This window comes from Rana temporaria, chromosome 13 (genome assembly GCF_905171775.1).
Source record: "Rana temporaria chromosome 13, aRanTem1.1, whole genome shotgun sequence".
NCBI classification, from domain to species: Eukaryota; Metazoa; Chordata; class Amphibia; order Anura; family Ranidae; genus Rana; species Rana temporaria.
This window is the reverse complement of record NC_053501.1, coordinates 97,766,519-97,787,358: the sequence shown is the minus strand read 5'-3', so window position 1 is coordinate 97,787,358 and position 20,840 is coordinate 97,766,519. Positions and strand designations below refer to the sequence as shown.

At 41.0% G+C, this 20,840-nt stretch overlaps 1 protein-coding gene across 3 annotated transcripts in view; it reads left to right on the top strand.

Moving 5' to 3' along the window:
* The window catches only part of LOC120920574 (embryonic protein UVS.2-like), a 113,060-nt gene that overhangs the window by 8,185 nt on the left and 84,035 nt on the right, over positions 1-20,840 (top strand). For all 3 annotated transcript variants that reach the window (XM_040332722.1, XM_040332723.1, XM_040332724.1), the window contains 5 exons: positions 75-202; positions 1,533-1,648; positions 2,596-2,821; positions 3,951-4,069; positions 5,388-5,598. In XM_040332722.1, the coding sequence (XP_040188656.1) occupies positions 75-202; positions 1,533-1,648; positions 2,596-2,821; positions 3,951-4,069; positions 5,388-5,598 (800 nt within the window). The remainder of the gene's footprint in view (positions 1-74; positions 203-1,532; positions 1,649-2,595; positions 2,822-3,950; positions 4,070-5,387; positions 5,599-20,840) is intronic.

Sequence of the window (20,840 nt, the reverse complement as noted above, 5' to 3'; positions counted from 1 at the left end):
TGGTGAATTACCGATAAACTATAGAATATTTTAATGGTAATATGTCGATTTTTTCTCTATTCAACATTTTCCAGCTATGCATTTACCAACACTTCAAACAAACCCACAATCGTCCCCAAGCCTGACCCCAATGTGCCTATTGGGCAGACAATTGGACTGAGCGTCTTGGATGTCACTAAAATTAACCGACTTTATCAATGCAGTAAGTTTCTGTACATTCCAATTTCATGGGTTAAAAACATTAGAAATTATACTTTTTTATGATTGCACTTTAAGTGAATTTTTACAGTTTTGAAAAATTTTGACAAAAAAAACCCACAAAGGGCCAGATTCAGAGCGAGATACGACGGTGTATCTCCTGATACGCCGTCGTATCTGTGACTTACACTGGTCGTATTTATGCGCCTGATTCATAGAATCAGTTACGCATAGATATGACTAAGATCCGACAGGTGTAACTGTGTTACACCATCGGATCTTATCTGCAATTTAAAAATGGCGCAGGGGGCGTTCCCACTGATTTACGATGAGAAATATGTAAATCAGCGAGATACGCCAATTCACGAACGTACGCGGACCCGACGCAGTGTTGTTACGACGTTTCCGTAGCGGCTTTCCCGGCGTATACTTACCCCTGCTTCTACGAGGCGCAGCCAATGTTAAGTATAGCCGTCGTTCCCGCATCGGTTTTGAATTTTTTTACATCGTTTGCATAAGTCGCTCTGGAATACGGATGGACGTCGTTTACGTAAGCGTCGAAACCACTGACGTCCTAGCGACGTCAGTGGGAGCAATGCACGCCGGGAAAATTCACGGACTGCGCATGCTCATTTAAATCGGCGCAGGGACGCGCCTGATTTAAATAGTACACTCCCCCTAGCCGCGGAATTTGAATTCCGCCGGGGGATTTACGATCCGCCGCCGCAAGATTGGAGGTAAGTGGTTTGTGAATTACCCACTTGCCTCTCAAACTTGCGGCAGCGTATCTTAAATCAAATAGATCACGCGGATCTAAAGATCTGCTGATCTATGTGAATCTAGCCCAAAATGTGCACTTTTGTGTCTGGCCCCTACTATGGGTGTACACAATAAATAATGTACACATATGTGGTATCCCTATGCATCTCAAATTCAATCTGGGTTATTTATTTATTGTCATTTAAGAACGATATAGCTAGATTAAAAAAAAAATGATATTGCTTACAATTTGGCCAGTTTTCATTGAAAAAAAGTTAAATATCAGGAAATGTAGTTTTTACCATGAAATGAAGGCTCAATTTGCCCTGAACAAACAAAGTATAATACACAAGATGTGACACGGCATTGAGGCAATAAGGATCTTTTATCTTCAATGTAAAGGGGTTAAACTCAAGGTTCATTTGATTTTAAGTTCAAAATTCCAGCAGTTTTAATCTAATAGATGGTCAATACCCCTTCCCCTGTTTCCCACCAATATATTATTAATATTATTATTATCAGTCTAATCCTCCAATAACTAAATATAATTTATATGTCTATTTCTCCCTTCTCAGGTGTCTGTGCGACTTTGCTTAATAATAAGACAGGAATTTTCACTTCTGACAACTATCCCTCTGCTTATCCTAATAATGGTGACTGCGTTTGGTTGATCAGAGTTCCATCAGGGAAGGTGAGGAGACAGAAATGTAGAGATGCAAAATGTGACCCTAAATGTCTAGCAACCTAGCTGTGAAAATGAACTGCCATCTGAAGATTGTTTTGTACACCACCTACATTTTACATTCATAAAAATAGAGACTTGACTACTAGTATAGAGCCACGCAATAGGTCCAAATACTCCCTACCTGAACATCACACTTTTGTACCTTTGTACATTGAAGTGGAGCCATTGCGGTGGTTTGACTTTATGGCAGAGACGGGGGTATAGAGAAGGTTGTTTAAGATGTAAATGCCTCTAAACCTCATACTCTGCTTCAACCACCAATTGCTCCATATGTTGGAATAATACTTCCCTTCATTATGGCCCACTTCATTGCTGGAAGCAAATGTGCCAGATTTCTTTTACCCCACATCTGATGGTGAGGTCATTGTAGGAATGGGGGTTTAGCAGGAACAAAGGGGGTTTTGGATTAATTTGTGGCTCTGGTTCTTACAAGTATGTTACCAATAGTAACAGTATTGCAATATCCACAGTCTCAGGTTTCTTTGACTTAACTCAATATAGCATAAAACGAAAGACTTCTGTTAAAAAATTCTCCCCCCCCCCCCCCCCCCCAAATGTGTCTTGTTTAAGCTTATTGGTTTCCCTAAACAAACCACAAGCAACAAATAATCAGAGGGAGCAGAAGAGTTCTGTTAACTGGAAAATCAATGGAAAATACACACATGTTTCAAGAAATATCGTAGATAGAAATGTCTATAGCTGCAAGATCTTTTAACAGAAATTAGAATCCTACATATTCTTGTGTTTTTTTTTTCTCTGAAGGACTGTTCAAGCATTAATATAGCAATTGATTGCATCATATTGGAATTACATATTAACCCAGTTTGCAGTTACAAGTATGGTAAGTTTGGGGTTTACTGTAGATAATACATTTTCCTTGTGTCACTTTTTAGGCTTCATTGAAATTCAGTACCTTTAATATCCAATCCACTCCTAACTGTGACTCAGACTACATGAGGATCTATGACGGTCCCTCTAAGAACTCTCCTGTGTTGTTGGATAAAATATGCGGAAGTCAAACCATCCCTCCAATCATCGCTTCCACAAGCCAGATGCTGGTCCAGTTTGTCAGTGACGGGGCTGTTGCTGGGGTCGGCTTCCAAGCTTCATATAGCTCAGGTATGCTGATTTATTTTATTGGTAAAGAAAGATACTGAAGAATCATAGATACAGAGGAGATCCCTCCCAAGGAGGAACTATTGTCACAACAGTTTGATGCCATATAACCTCTGTTTGCAACCTTTGAGGTAATCCATGCAGTTTCTTAGTATATACAATTACATTTTCCAGTTAGATTGTTCAATGTGTATGTTGGTCAACTTTAAGAGTGATAACAATTACCTCTATGGCTTATTTTGGATCAGATACTGTATAAATTCTTCTTTCTTGTGGTATATCACTGCTGTCTGCCCTTCTGCGAAACTAAGAAGTTGTTAAATTCCTATGGACTTCTTTGCGGTTGACAATATCATCCAAAATTCTCCAGTGTGGAGTGCAGTGACCAGACTTTCTTTTCCCCAGCACTGCATTGGTTAAATGCTTGCTTTGCTTAGGGCAGATTGGCAAAGTTCAAAAAATTACCCTGGCAGCCGGTGGTCATCTATGCTCTCCAATGTCCCAGTATGTGGGCGAGCCCTCAACAAGTTCATGTACAATGCATAACTGCTGATCCTGTGTTGTATTTGATGACATCTGAGAGTCTAAAGCCAGGAGAATGGCAAAAAGAAGCAGCTTCAGGGACCAGTAGTACAGCATGGAGGAAGCCTGTGGGAGGGATAAATAAGATAAGCATTTCAACTTATGTATCACCTTCTAGACTAAAGATGCTTGTAACCCAAGCAGTGCAGTGGGGGGAACAATATGGATAGATTTTACAGCATCTGTACTTATACCATTTAGGAGAAAATATTAGGTTTGTATGGTAGCCCACCCACCTCCACTACAGTTATTTATTTTCATAGGACACTCCTGTTTTCTAACTAGTGCTCTGTGAAACTCTTCTGGGTAAGGCAGAACGTGTGACTCTCTCCCATTCCTGCCCTGAAGCAGCATTTGGTGCCTGTGTAGGTCATCTCTACATCTGAGCTCTTCATTGAGGGTTGGAGAGTGGGGTCCTAGCCTAAGAGGAACTTGGAACTTTGAAAAGGGAGGATAAACTATGTATATACAGTATACACATAAACATAAAATGATGTCATATACTATTATAAATCTCCTTACTATATTGATTATATCGATATTCTTACAGTGAAGTGTGGAGGATCCTTCTTTAACTCTCAAGGCAGCTTCACATCTCCAGGATACCCAGGGAACTACAGTCCAAACATGGATTGTAACTTCACCATCACAGCTCCTGTTGGAAATAAGGTAAAACAAGATGCCTTCATAATTCTCCCTATATTGGACTTCCTCATTCTCTAAAATTGTCACACAAATAAAATGTAATGTTGTACAGACTCATTACAATCTGAATGTACAACCCCCTTTGAATTTACCAGTGTTCACCAGGGCCTACCTGATTAAATAGAAACGGAATGTATTGTTTAGGGCATTACAATACATGGCTGATGGCAAATCTAATGTAGATTTCTCTAAGATTATCTACCACCAAGACGTTCTCGATCTTTTCCCAGTGATGACAGGAAGTTTTGGTGGTAATTTGTGAAGCTGGCTGAGAACTGGTGGTGTGACATTTGTAACTGGTTTATAAAGATTTACTTGACTTTGCAGCACTGGACTCATTTCTGCCATCCTGATTGGGAGTAACAGGAGCACAGGGGAGAGGAAGGGAGGGGGCTGATCAGTTTCTTGAGTCTATTGTAGACCGGTGAATGACAAAGAAATCAGCCAGTAATGTAGGAGGAGCACAGAAGATCTCCCAGCTCTGGATTTTTCCTTCCTTGTCCGGAAATTGTAGATTGGTGACCATTACACCGCAGGAATAGAAAGGACTTCCTTTTTCCAACAAGATTCCTAAGCACTGCCTTTTATGTGCAGTATCACCCCTAAAGTGACATAAAACTCTTAAAACAAACAATTCATTTTTTTCATATTAGCAATCATTAGATGTGGTGGCTGCATCCTTTTTCTTTGGCGTTTCCTCATTTTCACCTGGTGATCTGACCAGTAACACTCCTCCTGTATTAGTGAGACTCTACTCTGGATGAATGAGAACAAGAGGCACAACAATCAGCATCAACCTCAGGTTGGGGGAGGGGAGCATTAAATGTATTAGCAGATTTAAATACACAAGTTGAATCCAAATTCCAGCTCACATTTTATTATCAGTTACAGCAGTTTTTTTTTCTTTTGGGATAAAGGTTTTACATGAATAAATAAAGCTGGTCATCTTAAGCACCCCTTTCAGTGTTGAATAATTTGGCTTATCCATGTAAACTGATAAATTCTGCTGGATAGCTTGTGCTTTTGAAAAACAACAGACTTGCTGGCTGGATCACTAAATGAGCATTGAAGAAAGCCTAAAAAATAAAAACAAAAGCAGCCATCACATGTAAAAATTGGTTATCCGCAATATAAACAATGTTTTGCTCTTGGGTTTAATGTGGCTTTAATTGCAAATACTATTTCAGGTAGACTGTAACATCAATGAATTGTAAGAACCAATATATTCACTCACTTTTATGCATTAAAAACATTGTTAGTGATAATTGTATTTATTTTTCAGATTGCTCTGACCATAAGTGACTTCCATTTAGAGTCTGCCATTATGTGTATGTACGACTATCTAACACTCTTCATGGATGGTACACAAATGGGTCCATTCTGTGGGGATCGCACCATCCCTGTGTATTACTCCAAAGGCAACTCTATGGTTCTCGTATTCCACAGTGACAAGTCTACCCAGGCAAAGGGCTTCCAAGTCTCTTACACCTTCTGTGAGTAGCTCAGTTCTATCTGCGTATATATAATATCAGCAATGGACGTTATAAGATAATAGAGGTCACTTTTTTTGTAAAACGCAGTGAGCTTAATGAAAAAACATATTGCATAAAGAAATATAACACTGCTGTGGTGTAAGAAAAGATTTAATTGCAGGATCTCCGGTTAGATACAAAGCTAAATCATCTTCAATTACAACTATGAAGTACAGAACTGATGCTAGACTTTCCTATTAGATGACCCAGCAAGCACTGAAAATTAGAAACAGCATACAGTATATTGAATGTTTATATGTAAAAAAATGATTTCCTACAAAAAAAAACAATACAAAAGAAACTAAAATACAATTGACCAAAACCCTCTATAGTCCTCCTTTAAAGCGGAGCTCCACCTTAAAGTGGAACTCCGGCTCATCGGAACCCTCCCCCCCTCCGGTGTCAATTTGACACCTTTCAGGGGGGAGGGGGTGCAGATACCTGTCTAAAGACAGCTATTTGCACCCACTTCCGGCCACACAGTCTGCGGGTAGACTGTCAGATCCCGTGCCCCCCCCCATTGTTTTCTGGGAAACACTCGGCTCCCAGAACAAAGCGGGAGCCATTCAGCACGGCGCAGCGCAACTCGCGCATGCGCCGTAGGGAACCGGGCAGTGAAGCCGGAGCACTTTACTTCCTGGTTCCCTCACCGAGGATGGCGGGGGGCAGCAGAGTGACAAGGGATCGCTCGTCCTCTGCTGCGGACGGCGCTAGACTCCAGGACAGGTAAGTGTGCTGATATTAAAAGTCAGCAGCTGCAGTATTTGAAGCTGCTGGCTTTTAATTTTTTTTTTTCAGCGGACATCCGCTTTAAGCAGACATGATATTCACATGACCTCTAGTGATATTAAAATCTGTTAATAAAATTCAGCGTATCAAAATAAAGACCAACAAGCAATCAACCAACAATGTTCAAAAAATCATCGTTTATTGTATGGGCAGATTTTTTTTGAGTATACACCATTGATACTGGATATACAAATCCATGTAAATGTATTTCTGTTATTTTTTTTTGTTATAGATCAATGAGAAAGTATGAAAGAATAAGGGCTAGGTATTATTTAAATATGGTTTTATTATTTGCTGACATTGACCTCTCTTTGATTACAGTTCAATAGATGAGCAACTGATGTCACAAAGAGAAAATCTACCGGTTCTGGAAGGAAGGCGACATCACTACAGGACACAATGGGAATTTGATGGAACACGTATAGAAAAGTTCACACATTTGTAAACATATATATAATGATTAAATGTACATCGGATCATGCTATTGTTTGCAATTACATTTAAAAATACAAAATAATATTTCTGAAATGTTTTCCCATTTGATTGGTATTTTGATTGGCTTGGTTAGGAATAGGGGAGCTAATTTTGGCGTCCTTTGGTTTCATGGTGGTTTACATTTATCCTATAGTGATAATTCTTATTTCTTTATCTTTCCCTACTTATTATTTTGAGGGCGCGATTGGAATATATATGACAGTCTGATCTGATGTTTTCCTTTCCTTTTTCAAAATAAACTATATTAAAGAATGAATCCATCTCTGTTATTATTTCCGAGTGACATTGTTTCTGATTCCTCAGCGTGACCTAAAGTGAGCATTGCAGTAAAATTAAGTCAATTTATTAGTTTCAGCCCATTACCCTGTGAAATGCACTGCCCAGGGGCGTACCTACAGGGGTTGCATGGGTAGCCATTGCGACCTGGCCCCATGGGGATACCAGGAGGTCCACACAGCCTCCCTGTATGCCTGGATAGGGGAGCGGCGGGGGCAGGGGCATACAGAGGAGCCAATCCTCCATGTAGCTAATGAATTCCCGCTTCTCCTCTGCTCCCTCCCGCATACATTCAGCAGCTGCAGAAGCGAAATGGAGGACATTGGTTCATCCAAATGCTGCTCCTGCCACCTCCCTATTGTTATTCAGCTGCCCTGGGCTCCTGTGTGCTGTCTCCTGGCCCCCATTGTCCCCACAGTGCTGCTGGGTTTCCTCGTCCTACCTCTCGCTTGCTGCTACAGAGAATCTGTCAGGATGAAGTCTTGACTTAATGAATAGAATCAGTGAATGATACCGATCACTCACTTTTTTTTGTTTATTCATTCATAGCTGAACCAAAGTAAACTGTGTTTACTATGCCTCCGTTTATGAATGAACGGGAAGGTCTGTACAAGCTACCCCTGTTCATTCTGTGCAGCTGAGATTGCATAAAAGGGGGTTGATGAATGTGTCCTCAGTCCATTTCTTTGTCTCAAAAGTGTGATCTTTCACATAAATTTGTAAAAAAAATAAAAATAAAGTAAAATGGTAAAAAAAATAAAAAAAAATAAAAAAAAAACTACTGGCACCAGTGGCGGAACTACCAGGGTCACAAAGATTATAAGAACAAAAGATGATCAGGACAGCCGCACTCCAATCAAAACGTAACTTTAATGTAAAAAAACTAGAAACATGCACTACAAGTCACAGCAACGGAACCTAGGACAGCTGACGTGTTTCACACTAACTTCAGTACTTGTAGCATATTTTTCATAAAATGAACCTCTAAGGCCCCGTACACACGACCAAACATGTATGCTGAAACTGGTCCGCGGGCCAGTTTCAGCATACATGTTCGGTCGTGTGTAGGCGCGAGCGGGCCGAATTCCAGCAAACATTTGCCCGCCGGGCCTTTTCCCAGCAGACAAATATTCCTGGACGTGTTTTAAAACCGTCCGCTGGAATCCTGCCCGCTCGGACATGTACGGTCGTCAGTACAGACCTACCGTACATGTCCGAGCGCCCGCCGTCCCTCGCATGCGTCGAATGACTTCGACGCATGTGTAGAAGCCTTTAAATGGCAGGCCCGCCCACGTCGCCGCGTCTTCATCGCGGCGACGACGCGGACACGCCCCGCGTAGTATTTACGCGCGGACTTCTGTACGATGGTTAGTACAACCATCGTACAGAAGCCCTCTGGCAGGCATGTACGGTGAAAACGGTCCGACGGACCGCTTTCATCGTACATGTTTGCTCGTGTGTACCGGGCCTAATACATATATCAATCCTATCCAGACATGTGATCAAAAACAGGTGAAATTGAAAATGCAATTAAGGACTGCCAAAGCACTCCAATCCGGACTAATAAACACCTGCTGTAGTGGAGGTCATGAAGACCTTCTATTTTATAGAACAGGTCGCAGGTGATAAAAATCTATTAAAAGGAATAGACTAAGGTTATAAATAATAAAAACACAATGCAAGAATACATATATGTTACATATAAATTATTACAGGCAACCACAAAAATAATTAAATACATACATAGAGTAAGTTTGAAAATAAATATGGTTTGTGAATACAGGTAGGGGTTTCTCCACTACTTATTAAATGTGAAACGCCATTATGTGAAAAACAACAATATGTATCCTGTTTAGGTGAATATCATGGCCCAGATTCAAGAAGCACTTGCGCGGGAGCAAGTGTGATTTGCGCCGCGCAAGTACTGATTTGCTCCCATGCAAATTTGCGGCTGATTCTGTAAACCAGTTAAGCCTGAAATGCGGCCATTTTCCCGCGCACGCAGCCTAGCTGCTCCGGCGCAATTATAGCGCAATTTTGCGCGGGGTGTAAGTTGCGTCTTCATGGAATTCCCTCAGTGAATATGCAAATTAGGTACTGCCGATGATTCAGAAACATGCGCGTGTGATGCGCATCTTGCGCTGGAAGCGCGCAAGCTTTTTTCCCCGGGCAAACTTGCTCCTGCTAAAAGCAGGGGCAAGTTAGCAAAAGATGGCCAAATGTCATCTGAAGGAGCGCACAACTTCAGCAGCACCTAGACAACCACGGCTGACCTGCGGCAGAAGGCAATCAGTGATTTTTATGAAATAGCCAGATTTCCACGCACTGTGGGTGCAATAGATTGTACCCATGTGGCACTACGCCCCCCCCCCCCGGCTCCTCGAGCATATCTACTGCAACAGGAAACATTGGCATTCGATAAATGTGCAGGTGATTGTGGATGCACATGGCCTCATATGGCATGTCCGTGCCAAACACCCAGGGTCAAGCCATGACAGTTTTATTTACCGACACAGCCCCATCCCAACCGAGTTTGACCAGAACATGTATGGAGACAGCTGGCTGATTGGTGAGTGACATGGGTGTCAGGTATGACTGAGCCCCCCCCCCCCCATGATGCAGACATCACAAGGGGCACATGCACGACTAACATCCTCCTGTCTTTTCCCTTCCAGGTGACTCTGCATATGCCCTGGGACCTCACATGATGACCCCATATCGTAACCCTCAAACACCAGGAGAGGAAAGATTTAACTAAGCCCATGCACGTACCCGTGCGGTGGTGGAGCGCACATTTGGCATCCTTAAATCTCGATTCAGATGTCTGGGTAAATCAGGGGGGACCCTGTTGTATTCACCCAACTTTGTGTGCCAAATCGTCGGGGCATGTTGTATTCTCCACAATTTTGCTGAGAGAAAGGGCATGCACATTGAGCTACGCAATGACCTTACCCCCGAACCACGCAACCCCCCCCCCCCAAGAAACACTACCGGATCTTCTGAGGGAAGAGCAATCCGGAATGGTCTTGTGGAACGTCTCTTTGCACATTAAACACACCCTGATCTTGTCACAAGTATAATGCATGTATGCACACCACTGTAGTCCCTAGCACACTCCCGACACATGCACCCCAAATTGGATTAGACCCAACAATACCCCATGGTATTAGGGAGCAGCAACGCCGCGTCAAGGCTCCAATTATGTTGCTGTCCATTCATACACCTTTCACATGGCAGAGGGTGACACCCCTTTTCCAGCAGGAGTGCCACCCCCCCCCCCCATTCACACACCAGTCACACTGTAGTATACACTCCTCACCGTGTGTAGGGACTACAAATAAATATAAAAGCTCATATCCTGAGCATATATCAAAAATAAAATAAACTCATATCCTGAGCATATATCAAAAAAAAAATAAACTCATATTCTGAGCATAAAATAAATGTAGAAATTAGATAATTTTTTTGATTTTTTCTTTGGGCCAAGGGTGCCCCGGCTCTGGCTCCTCAATCTCCGTGGTGCGGAGGAGGCATGGGGTGGGGATTGAGGGGGGGAGGAGCATCAACCCCTACTTCCACACTCCTCGCAGGTGGTGGCTGCATGCCCTCCATGGCGTTGGCCAGGCGGGCGAGGACTGGGCCAACATCCGCATTTGGCGGGTGGTGGTATCCCGCTGATGACGGCGGGTAACTCTCCCCTCCTCCCGCACTGCAGCGGTGTTGGCCTGCACAGCAGCGGTGTTGGCCTCCACCGCAGCTGCCATCCTGCTTAATAAAGCGGGGGCGTTCTCCTGAGCCACCAAGCAGGTGACTATGGCCTTGGAGTTGCCACTTATTTCCGCCAGGCTCTGTGAGACATGTTTGTCCCGGTCTGCATGCAGGGTGAGGGCATGCTGCACAGAGGTGGAGGTGGATGCCATGCTGTCCGCCAGACGTCGAACATCTCCCACCATGGCCCCTATATGGCGGGTCTGCAGGGCCTGCTCCTCCAGCAGACCGTCACGGAGGCTGGAGGATATATGCCTCGTTTTGGACAGAGCCTTCCTGGGAGGAGAGGCTCGGGCACGGACAGAGGGAGAAGGGGAGGGGTCCACAATGGAGGGGCTTGCCCTGGAGGGGGATGACGTGCTGGGCGGGGGGGGTGGTGGGTTGCTCAGGGATGGTGGTATCCTCCTGGAGGGAGCCAGAGTCCTCCTGGATTAGGGAAAAGGAATCCTCCTCCAAAACAACTTCCTCCACCATACTTGGCCCCGGTAGGATCTCCTCCTGGACCAGCATAGCCATAATGTCCATGGGGCCTGACTGGACCCCTGGCTCTGGTATGGATGGCGTGGGTCGACCCGCAGCCGAAGACGGCCCAGCTTCATCATCATCCTCACCACCTGTGGATGACACCAAAACGAAATATTTTGCTGGTGCAACACACTGCTCACATGTTCACTTCTACCCCCTCCCATGATGCACAGCAGATATGAAACAAAAATAATAGTTCCATCTTCACTTCTACCCACAAATATGTTCACTTCTACCCCCTCCCATGATGCACAGCAGATATGAAACAAAAATAACTTACCAGTCCCCAAGTTCCCAACAGTGGAGTCGTACCCTGCAAGTCCCTCCACCTGCTCCTGCACAAAAGTTTGGGCAATAAGCTCCTCCTCATGATTTAGGCGGATCTTACATCGCGGTCCACCTCCCGTGCCACCGGTATGTTTTCGGATAAGAGCCAGTTTATCCCGGACCCTGCGCCTCATATCATTAATTTTTTTTGAATGTCATCCCAGGAACGATCTTCATTACCCAGGGCATTGATGTCCAGGGCTATGGCTTCAAAGATAGCCCTCCTTTGGGCAACGGTGGTGTTTGCCCGCTGGGCACCATATAGAAGTTCTTTATGTTGCTGGAGTGCAGCAATTAAGATGTCCATCTCCGCAGCCACGAAGTTTGCCTTTCTTTTTTTAGTTCCTTTGGGAGGTGCCATCTCTTCAAAATGGGCTGAATTTCCTTGCTCAGGGGGGGTTGGAAAAAGCAGGATGAAATTCAGCAAAGAACCTGCGCAAGTCTGCTCCTATTTATTTGCTCAGTGAAAGCAGCTGAGCAGGATTTGCCCTGAAAGTATGCTAGGCGCAGTTTGACGAATGCGCAGACGGCAGCGCTATAACTGCGCATGCGCGCGCCCGGCGCAAACCTCTGCTGAGCCGAAAAATCCTCATTTACATAGGGGCACACCCACTTTGACTTGCACAGCCTTGCGCCCTCAGCTTTGCCTTAAACAGGAGCAAATTAAATGAACAAACGATTCCTGAATCAGGTGGCAATTTGGCGAAATTGCCCCAGCGCAGAGAAATTCAGCTGAGCAGCTCATGTGTAAGTAATGGGCAAATCTACCTGAATCTGGGCCCATGTGTATACATCTACCGTGATTAATATATGTAGCCATAGCCAATGGCACAGGTAGTGGTAATTAAACCTGAATAGTCTAAGAAGTGCAAAAAGAAATAAATGGGGAAACAACTCAAATTATATGGTGAATAATAATATGAACAAGTGAAAACATTTGTGATTAGTAGTGTCATGTGAAAAGGTAAACAAATAAAAATAAACTAAAATATGTGGTGTTGTGAAAAGAGCACAACACCAACCGCAATAAATGCAAAAAGTGGAAAAAGAGGGGGTAGGCAAACCTACCACATTAACTATATATATGTGTATACGTATACCTCCATAGTTCAATAATTGAAGGAACATAAAAGTGAATGTAGAAAAAAGCCTTAGTTGAATAATCCCTCTACCACCTCTAATGTTTTTTATTTTGTATTTTATTTTCTAAACCTTGTATTTTATATCATGTATTATTTACTCTTAAAATACCCAAACATATTTGTCACCAAACAAATTAATAAGTTAATAAAACATGGTGAAAGGATGGGACAGGTTGAAATCGAAAAAGGTACAAGAAATGACACCTATATATGCTTGTAAATTGGGCTATTGATTAGCCGATGGTCGTAAATTAAACTGTTGATGAGCCAATTGCGCATGCTAGGAGGGAAAAACCGGGGCCGGTAAAATGGCCGTAATTCTGTTTCAACCCTAGGTATTGGGCACATGTATATAGTATATAGGAGGACATAAATATCCTAACCGGCACATAAACCAGGCTGTGACACCAACAAAGTTGTACAGGTGTCTTAAATAGCTGTGACCACAAACAGAAAAATCTCGGTCATAATAAAAAGAACCGAAAAGTTCAAAAATTCAAAAAAGTTAATTAATTAAATATCCCGGATTTAACGAAAAAATGGTAATAACTACAATTTGATTCCAGAATTCCCATATTGACATGTTAGGATATAGTGAGTAGACATGAGAATGTGAAGGTGTCAAAGTTATTATGTATTTTACCGATGTCTATATTGCTATATTGCAGTATGTTTGTACGGTGAATCCAACAGGCACCTATTCTTCAACATATGTCCACATACACTAAACACATGTCCATATGGGATCGCAGTCAAATCAAAACAAAAAATTTTGCATTGTGTATGGACCAATGAATGAAATGAAAAACACTCATTGGAAAAAAATATATTATAGTTGTTAAATATCCATTGTCCATACACAATACATACCACTGAACATCTAAAGCATCCCGTAGATATAAAAAGAAAAAATTATTTTAGTTTATAAATATGAACACTAAACTAAAAACATCCCAATCTGCACTGGATGTTTATGAAATTAAAAAGATATACGGACTCCCGTTCCAATGTTCAAAGTTTCCACGCAGGTAAAAAAAACGCATATTGTAAAGGAAGAAAAGAAGAAACGGGAGAAGTTTTCTGACAATAAGTTGCATATTGGGCTTTAAAATGAGCACTTTTGAATTCGAACGTTCGAGTCCCATAGACGTCAATGGGGTTCTAAATGTTCGTGCCAATGTTCGGTCCGTTTGAAGGTTCTAGTGCGAACTGAACGGGGGGTGTTCGGCTCATTCCTATACTATAGGTGTCAAGGCCCTATATAGTACTATTCCTCATGACGAGGGCCTCGCAGCTATACGCCATGTTCTCACACAAATCGGACAGCATGAATATCAGTATAACAAATTCATTCTACATGCCCTAGATTTTTTCCTTAAACACAACATGTTCTCATTTAACAGGGGCCACTTCCTTCAGGCCATGGGGACGTTTTGTGCCCTGGCCTATGCCAACTGGTACCTATATTTGTAGTATGTGATGGATCAGAGCTTTTTCTTAATGAATTAATTACACCAATTAATACAAATTATTTCAATCTAAAATTTATGATGTCATCGAGTGCTACCAAATAGGGTTGCACCGATACCACTTTTTTAGCCAGTAGTTTTTTTTGGGGGGGGGAGTGGACAGCCGGTGTCAGTTTTTTATCATATTTATTTCTTATTATTTTTACAATTTTACTTTAAAATATTTATTTATTACAATGCTTCCTTTTTTATTTAATTTGTATTTAACCCTATTGGTGGGTAGGGGAACTTTGGTGAGATGTTACATAGTTACATAGTTACATAGTTACATAGTTAGTCAGGTTGAAAAAAGACACAAGTCCATCCAGTTCAACCACAAAAAAAATAAACAAACAAAATAAAAAACACAATACAATCCCATACACCCAACTCCATACCCACAGTTGATCCAGAGGAAGGCAAAAAACCCCAGCAGAGCATAATCCAATTTGCTACAGCAGGGGAAAAAATTCCTTCCTGATCCCCCGAGAGGCAATCGGATTTACCCTGGATCAACTTTACCTACAAATCTTAGTACTCAGTTATTTTATGTACATTTAGGAAAGAATCCAGGCCTTTCTTAAAGCAATCTACTGAGCTGGCCAGAACCACCTCTGGAGGGAGTCTGTTCCACATTTTCACAGCTCTTACTGTGAAAAACCTTTCCGTATTTGGAGGTGAAATCTCTTTTCCTCTAGACGTAAAGAGTGCCCCCTTGTCCTCAGTGTTGACCGTAAAGTGAATAACTCAACACCAAGTACACTGTATGGACCTCTTATATATTTTTACATGTTGATCATATCCCCCCTATTTCTCCTCTTCTCAAGAGTGAATAGATTTAGTTCTTCTAATCTTTCCTCATAGCTGAGCTCCTCCATGCCTCTTATCAGTTTGGTTGCTCTTCTCTGCACTTTCTCCAGTTCTCCGAGATGTCAGGGGTCTAAACAGACCTATGACATCTCCCCTTTGAGACATGGAAAGGAATTGAGGATAGAGATTCCCCAGTCCTTTTCTCAGCAGCCTCAGCTGCACTGAACATGAATGGACAGGAGACAGAGGCCCCTCTATCTACGATTTACGATGCTCAGTTATGAGTGGACAGAGTCAGTGATCACTGACTCTGTCTATTCAGAAAAAGAAGGAGCCAGTAAATATAGGCTCCTTTCTCCGCTCTCGATCCTGAAACAGAGGAGCACATAGAGGGTGACCGGAGGAGGAGAGAGGGACCAGAGGAGCCCATGGAGGAGCACAGAGGAGGACACAGAGGGGAGCTGGAGGAGGACAGGTGGGACCGGAGGAGCCCACAGAGGAGGACACAGAGGGAGCCAGAGGAGGATACAGGGGACACTCAGGAAGGTTTGGTGCGGCGGTGGGGGGAGTTATAATCACGGATCTCCTTGTGTGGCTTTCAATAAACCAGCTGAAAGCTGCTGAGGGGAGAAGAGGAGAAGTGGCTGTTAGCTGCTTTTTTGAAAGACACACAGGGAGATCCGTGATTATAACTTCCCCCACCACAGCTCCGATCATCCCTGAGTCCAGGTATCAGACTAGGCATCAAGAGCATTTGCAGGTGTACAAGTATTCCTGCAAATGCTCGGTATCAGCTCTGATTCCGATACTAATATCAGAATCGGTGCCACCCTACTACCAAAATTACTTTTTTAGATGTTCTCATCCAAAAACAAACTGATAGTCACCTCTCTAGTGAACATTTCCGCAAACCGATAGCAGGCAATTCGCTACTTCATGCCTCAAGTTTTCACCCTAAACCCCTACTGGCCTCCATTCCCTACAGCCAGTATTTCAGGGCTAGGCGGAATTGTTCAGATGATGCCTGCTTCCAAAAGAAGCTAACATTTTGAGGGCAAGACTCCTTGAGCGAGGCCATTCTAAAACCTCCCTCAAATGAGCCTACAAACGAGCATATAGTCAATCACGTCAGGATCTCCTATTCTCCCAAAGAGAACTGAAAAAAAGATGATACTCTTAAGATCATCACCATCATTGCAACCCAAGCAGGTAAAACACATACTAACCAAATATTAACATCTACTGATAAGGGATGAGCTGAACACCCCCTGGTTCAGTTCACACCAGAACAAATTGTGCGAACATGCGAACACCGTTAAAGTCTATGGGACACGAACGTGAAAAACCAAAAGTGTTACATTTCAAGGCTTATATGCAAGTTATATATAGAAATGGGGGTACTAATGCGCAAACCAAAGGGGGAATAACTGGAAAAAACGAAACTATAATAAGTAGCAGCCACCTGATGAATGTTCACACACTAATAACAGTAAAAAAATGGGGGAGGTAAGGGGGCGCTTACTAAAAAGTTAATAAGACTAAATATACAAAACGTGCATTAATCATCAATAGTGCAAAATAAATAGGTGAAAATAAATAATAAAAACCTGTGAATAAATCTTCATAAAACTACACAAATAAAAATAGTGACAATCCGGTGCAAACAATTCTTCTGTGCACAATATCCGTGCAAAATAGCAATTCTCAAAAACACGTGCAAACAGTACAAGTCTTTTTCCCACTCAGTGATTCTGTTTTTGAATTTGTTTCTTTTTTTCTGACATGTTGGTGTTATATCTTTCACTTGGATGTTATAAGTTGCACTGAGTAAATACAGCTGGATAAAACAAAAATCTGTGTCTGTCTTCATTTCAGGCTGAAAAGCAACAAAATTTAATTATTTTAAAGGGGGGTAATTGTTTTTTATACCCATTGTATATATGGAAATGTAATGATGTAGGTAATTGTATTTCAGTTATGATTTACATTATAGATATCTACCTCTGTGTTTTTCCTGAAGAAGGGGACCATATGGTGAGAGTGGGTGGGCCAGTGAAATTAACCTGTTTCTTTGGCGTGAACGGACAATTCAAAGGTTTACTTTAGCTCACAGCTATTACTATTATTAGTATGTAAACATGTTACATGTGGTCACATGGTCATTACTAAGGTAAGGTTGTGCGTAACTGAGTTCATCTATTTATTTTTTTTACATTTTTTGTAATGACTTTGTGACTTTCTCATTTTATTATGTCACACTGCTTAGTAAATATCCAGTTGTATTTTGTATGCAGTAGAATTGATTTCTTACAGCTGACATATAATGACATGTTTTTCAAGAAGGCTATGGATTACATTTCCAAGCTTCAAGGCAAAAAATAAATACATTTTAGACGTGGGAGATGTTGCCATATGGTTTTTGGGTAATCTAGATTAAATAGAGATATGTGGGTATGTATATATATATATATATATATATATATATATATATATATATATATGGCTGTGTCTGTGTATGAATATAAAGATATATATATTCTAATTATGAATATATTTCTCTAAGTAGAGGCTGAAGATATCTCAGTCAGAGTACAAAGTTTATGGTTCATTTAGCATGCTAATTCATGGCATTTAGCGTATAGCAAAGTTCATTGTTTGTTAACAGACATTGTGGAGCCAGTGAATTAAACTACCGTATGTGATGGACCCCATGCTGGGATGTTCAATCAAGATAGCCACACCCTGTTAACCTTGGGAAAATTATAGTCATCAGGATTTGCATGAAAGGGGGCTGACTTATGTAGTCAGTCCTCCAATCGTGATGCTAGCTAGGCCAACCAATGGGACGTCAGCTTAGAAAGATATACTCCACAGCACAGATTAATGGAGCCCACTTTATGGAACCATCACTTGTTGGAAGGATGTCTTGATGGAGAGCTGGCCTACCTGGGTCTTAAAAGGGTAACTATGGTATAGGCATGTGATAATTACTTGTAGCAACTGCCCATGCTGGTAATCTTAAGGTTTTAGAGGAATATACTCTGTATTCCTTCATGTAAATGTATGTATTTTAACCTACGATCTGAGTTTTGAGACTATAGATAGGTTCTGTGTGTTAGATTAGACTTTGTATAAGCTCTAATAAATGTGTTATGTTAAAGCTTTTGCTCTGGACATTAGAACTCTCTTATTATAACCATATATCATATATGTGAGTTATTAAATCTTAAATATAAAGTTACTTGGTAACAGTGGCGACCACAGAATATGTACAGACTGGAAGTATTTAATATAATAGCAGAATATTGTGTATTAGAGATTAAAGCTTAGTAGGAGGAATTCAAGTTGAGTCAACTTATCCAATCCTATCTAGGGAACATATAAGTAAATATTTTTGTTTTTTTTAGTGGGTATTAGGAGACAATATACACCACAAGTTTTTTTTTTTTACTAAGGGATTCAAGCTGAGTCAGCTTACCCACAAGTTATTTTTAAGGTTAGTAGGAGTTCAAACTGAGTCAGTTTATCCTATCCTAGCTAGGGAAAATATATGTTAATATTTTCTAAGGTTATTTTTTTTTTTTTTTTTTTTTTGTGTTTCATTAATATCCCAAAATCATAATGTATCTTGGATGTACCATTAATTGGGGAGGAGATACCGGGATAGAAACAGCTTTGACACACTGAAAGAGTGGGTCATTGGGTTTGTGGAAAAAAATAAATGATTATTATTTTTTGCAATTTATACAATTTTGTTTAAGACACAGAAACGTGCTGGTTGTCTGTTGTCTGTAGAAAGACACTGAAATAGTGGTCTGGACGTTTGTTGTTCAAAGAATCCAACAAGTTTTTGTTTTATTTAAATCGTATGTCCACTAAAATTTAAATTTGGAGGACATTGGAAATCTACAAAAGATTTTTTTTTTTTATTAACTTAGGTGTTATGGCTAACGGTGTAAAGTTACAAGTAGTAATATTCTCATTGTTGTTAGTTAAAGTACAAGACTGTGGAAGGCTTGCAACTGAAACTAATTTCTGCAAAAGATTATTAGGATAAAATAAGGTGCATTTAGCATACTGTATTTTATACCTTGAATTTTTTTTTTTTTTTTTTTTTTAAGGATAAACCCTACCAAGTACTAATAATTTAATAATCTAAGTTGGTGGGAGATTTGTTTTTGGTTTTTTTTTAAACTGAATTGTGTGTAGCAAATATTGGGGTAAACATAGCTGTGTTTACATTCCCATTGTGCACCTAAAGCAAACCTATTGTTCCGTGGGTGTGGATCTTAGCCCTTTTGTTTTGGTGTAGACTTCATTCTGTGAAGATAGTAGTGTTATGTTAAAACTGGTATCTGCACTCTGGGGCAAATTCTATATTCTAGACTTTGATAGTCGGCTCTGTGGTGTATTATTGTATCACCACTGAACTTTTAATCATGGAGAAATTGATGGCCAGGATGGCTAAAGTTAAAAATAGCGCAGAGATAATAAGGACAATGGAGGAATCCAAAAGCCCATGGCACCATGCACAAGAGTATGTAAATATAAAACTTACAGAGAGAAAATACAGCAAACGTGAGGGTAAGACCGCACTAATTTTTGCTGCATTTTGGTTAGCCAACAATTATAGGTCATTATTATTGCAGACCATTTCTCTCAAGCAAGATCTAGAAATTGCCAAAAGTAAAATCAGTACTCCAAGAGTTTCTATGACAAATACCAATTCTAGCCACCAGCAGCCAACAATACAGGGGCTGAATGCTGAAGACAGTAAATGTGAACAATTATCTGCATCTTCCAGCACAGTGCAGAAGGTACAATCTACACATACCATAGATTGTAATGCAACAAGTTTCAGTATTTCTAGTTGCAACAGGAAAGTACCTGCGTCTGGAGTAGGTGATAATGCCAACAGCTCATTGAAAGATGGGAGCTCTTTTGAAAGAACCTCCATTTCTCTTACAGCAAACGGTGTTAATCAGGTTGTAGCCATTGAATGTTCTCAGCCTAAAACCACACCAGTTGTTAAAAGACGCTTTAATACTTTACAAAAGATAAAATGCTTCTCGTGTGGTTTATTCGGACACATTTCCCAGTTTTGTTTAGCTTCTGGTGAAAAGATATTAAAACCAAATCAGTATACAACAAAGAGGCGTGACGTAGAAGTGTACTCACCTCGCTGGGGTGAAAAGCCTAAGAAATATGAAAATACAAATTCATACATCCCTTCCTCAAATATTAAGGCCCAAAATGAGGCTTTACAGTATGAGATTAGGCAAATGAAACAGGAAAGGGATGAGTTTGTGAAAGAATTCCAGTCCTTTAAAAGAAACATTATTGACTTGAATTTGAAAAATGGATGGAGTAAATTTAGAAGGGTTCTAGATGTCTAGGACATTTAGGTTCACTAGATCAAAGTTTACCAAGGTACATGTAAGAATGTTGTATTGTTGGCTTTAAATAAGAAAAAAGTGGGATAAGTAATAATTGTTTTGCTGCAAGTTTTTTTTTTTTCAGGGTGAATCACAGAAAGCTGTACATATGCGTAACAAAAGGTCAA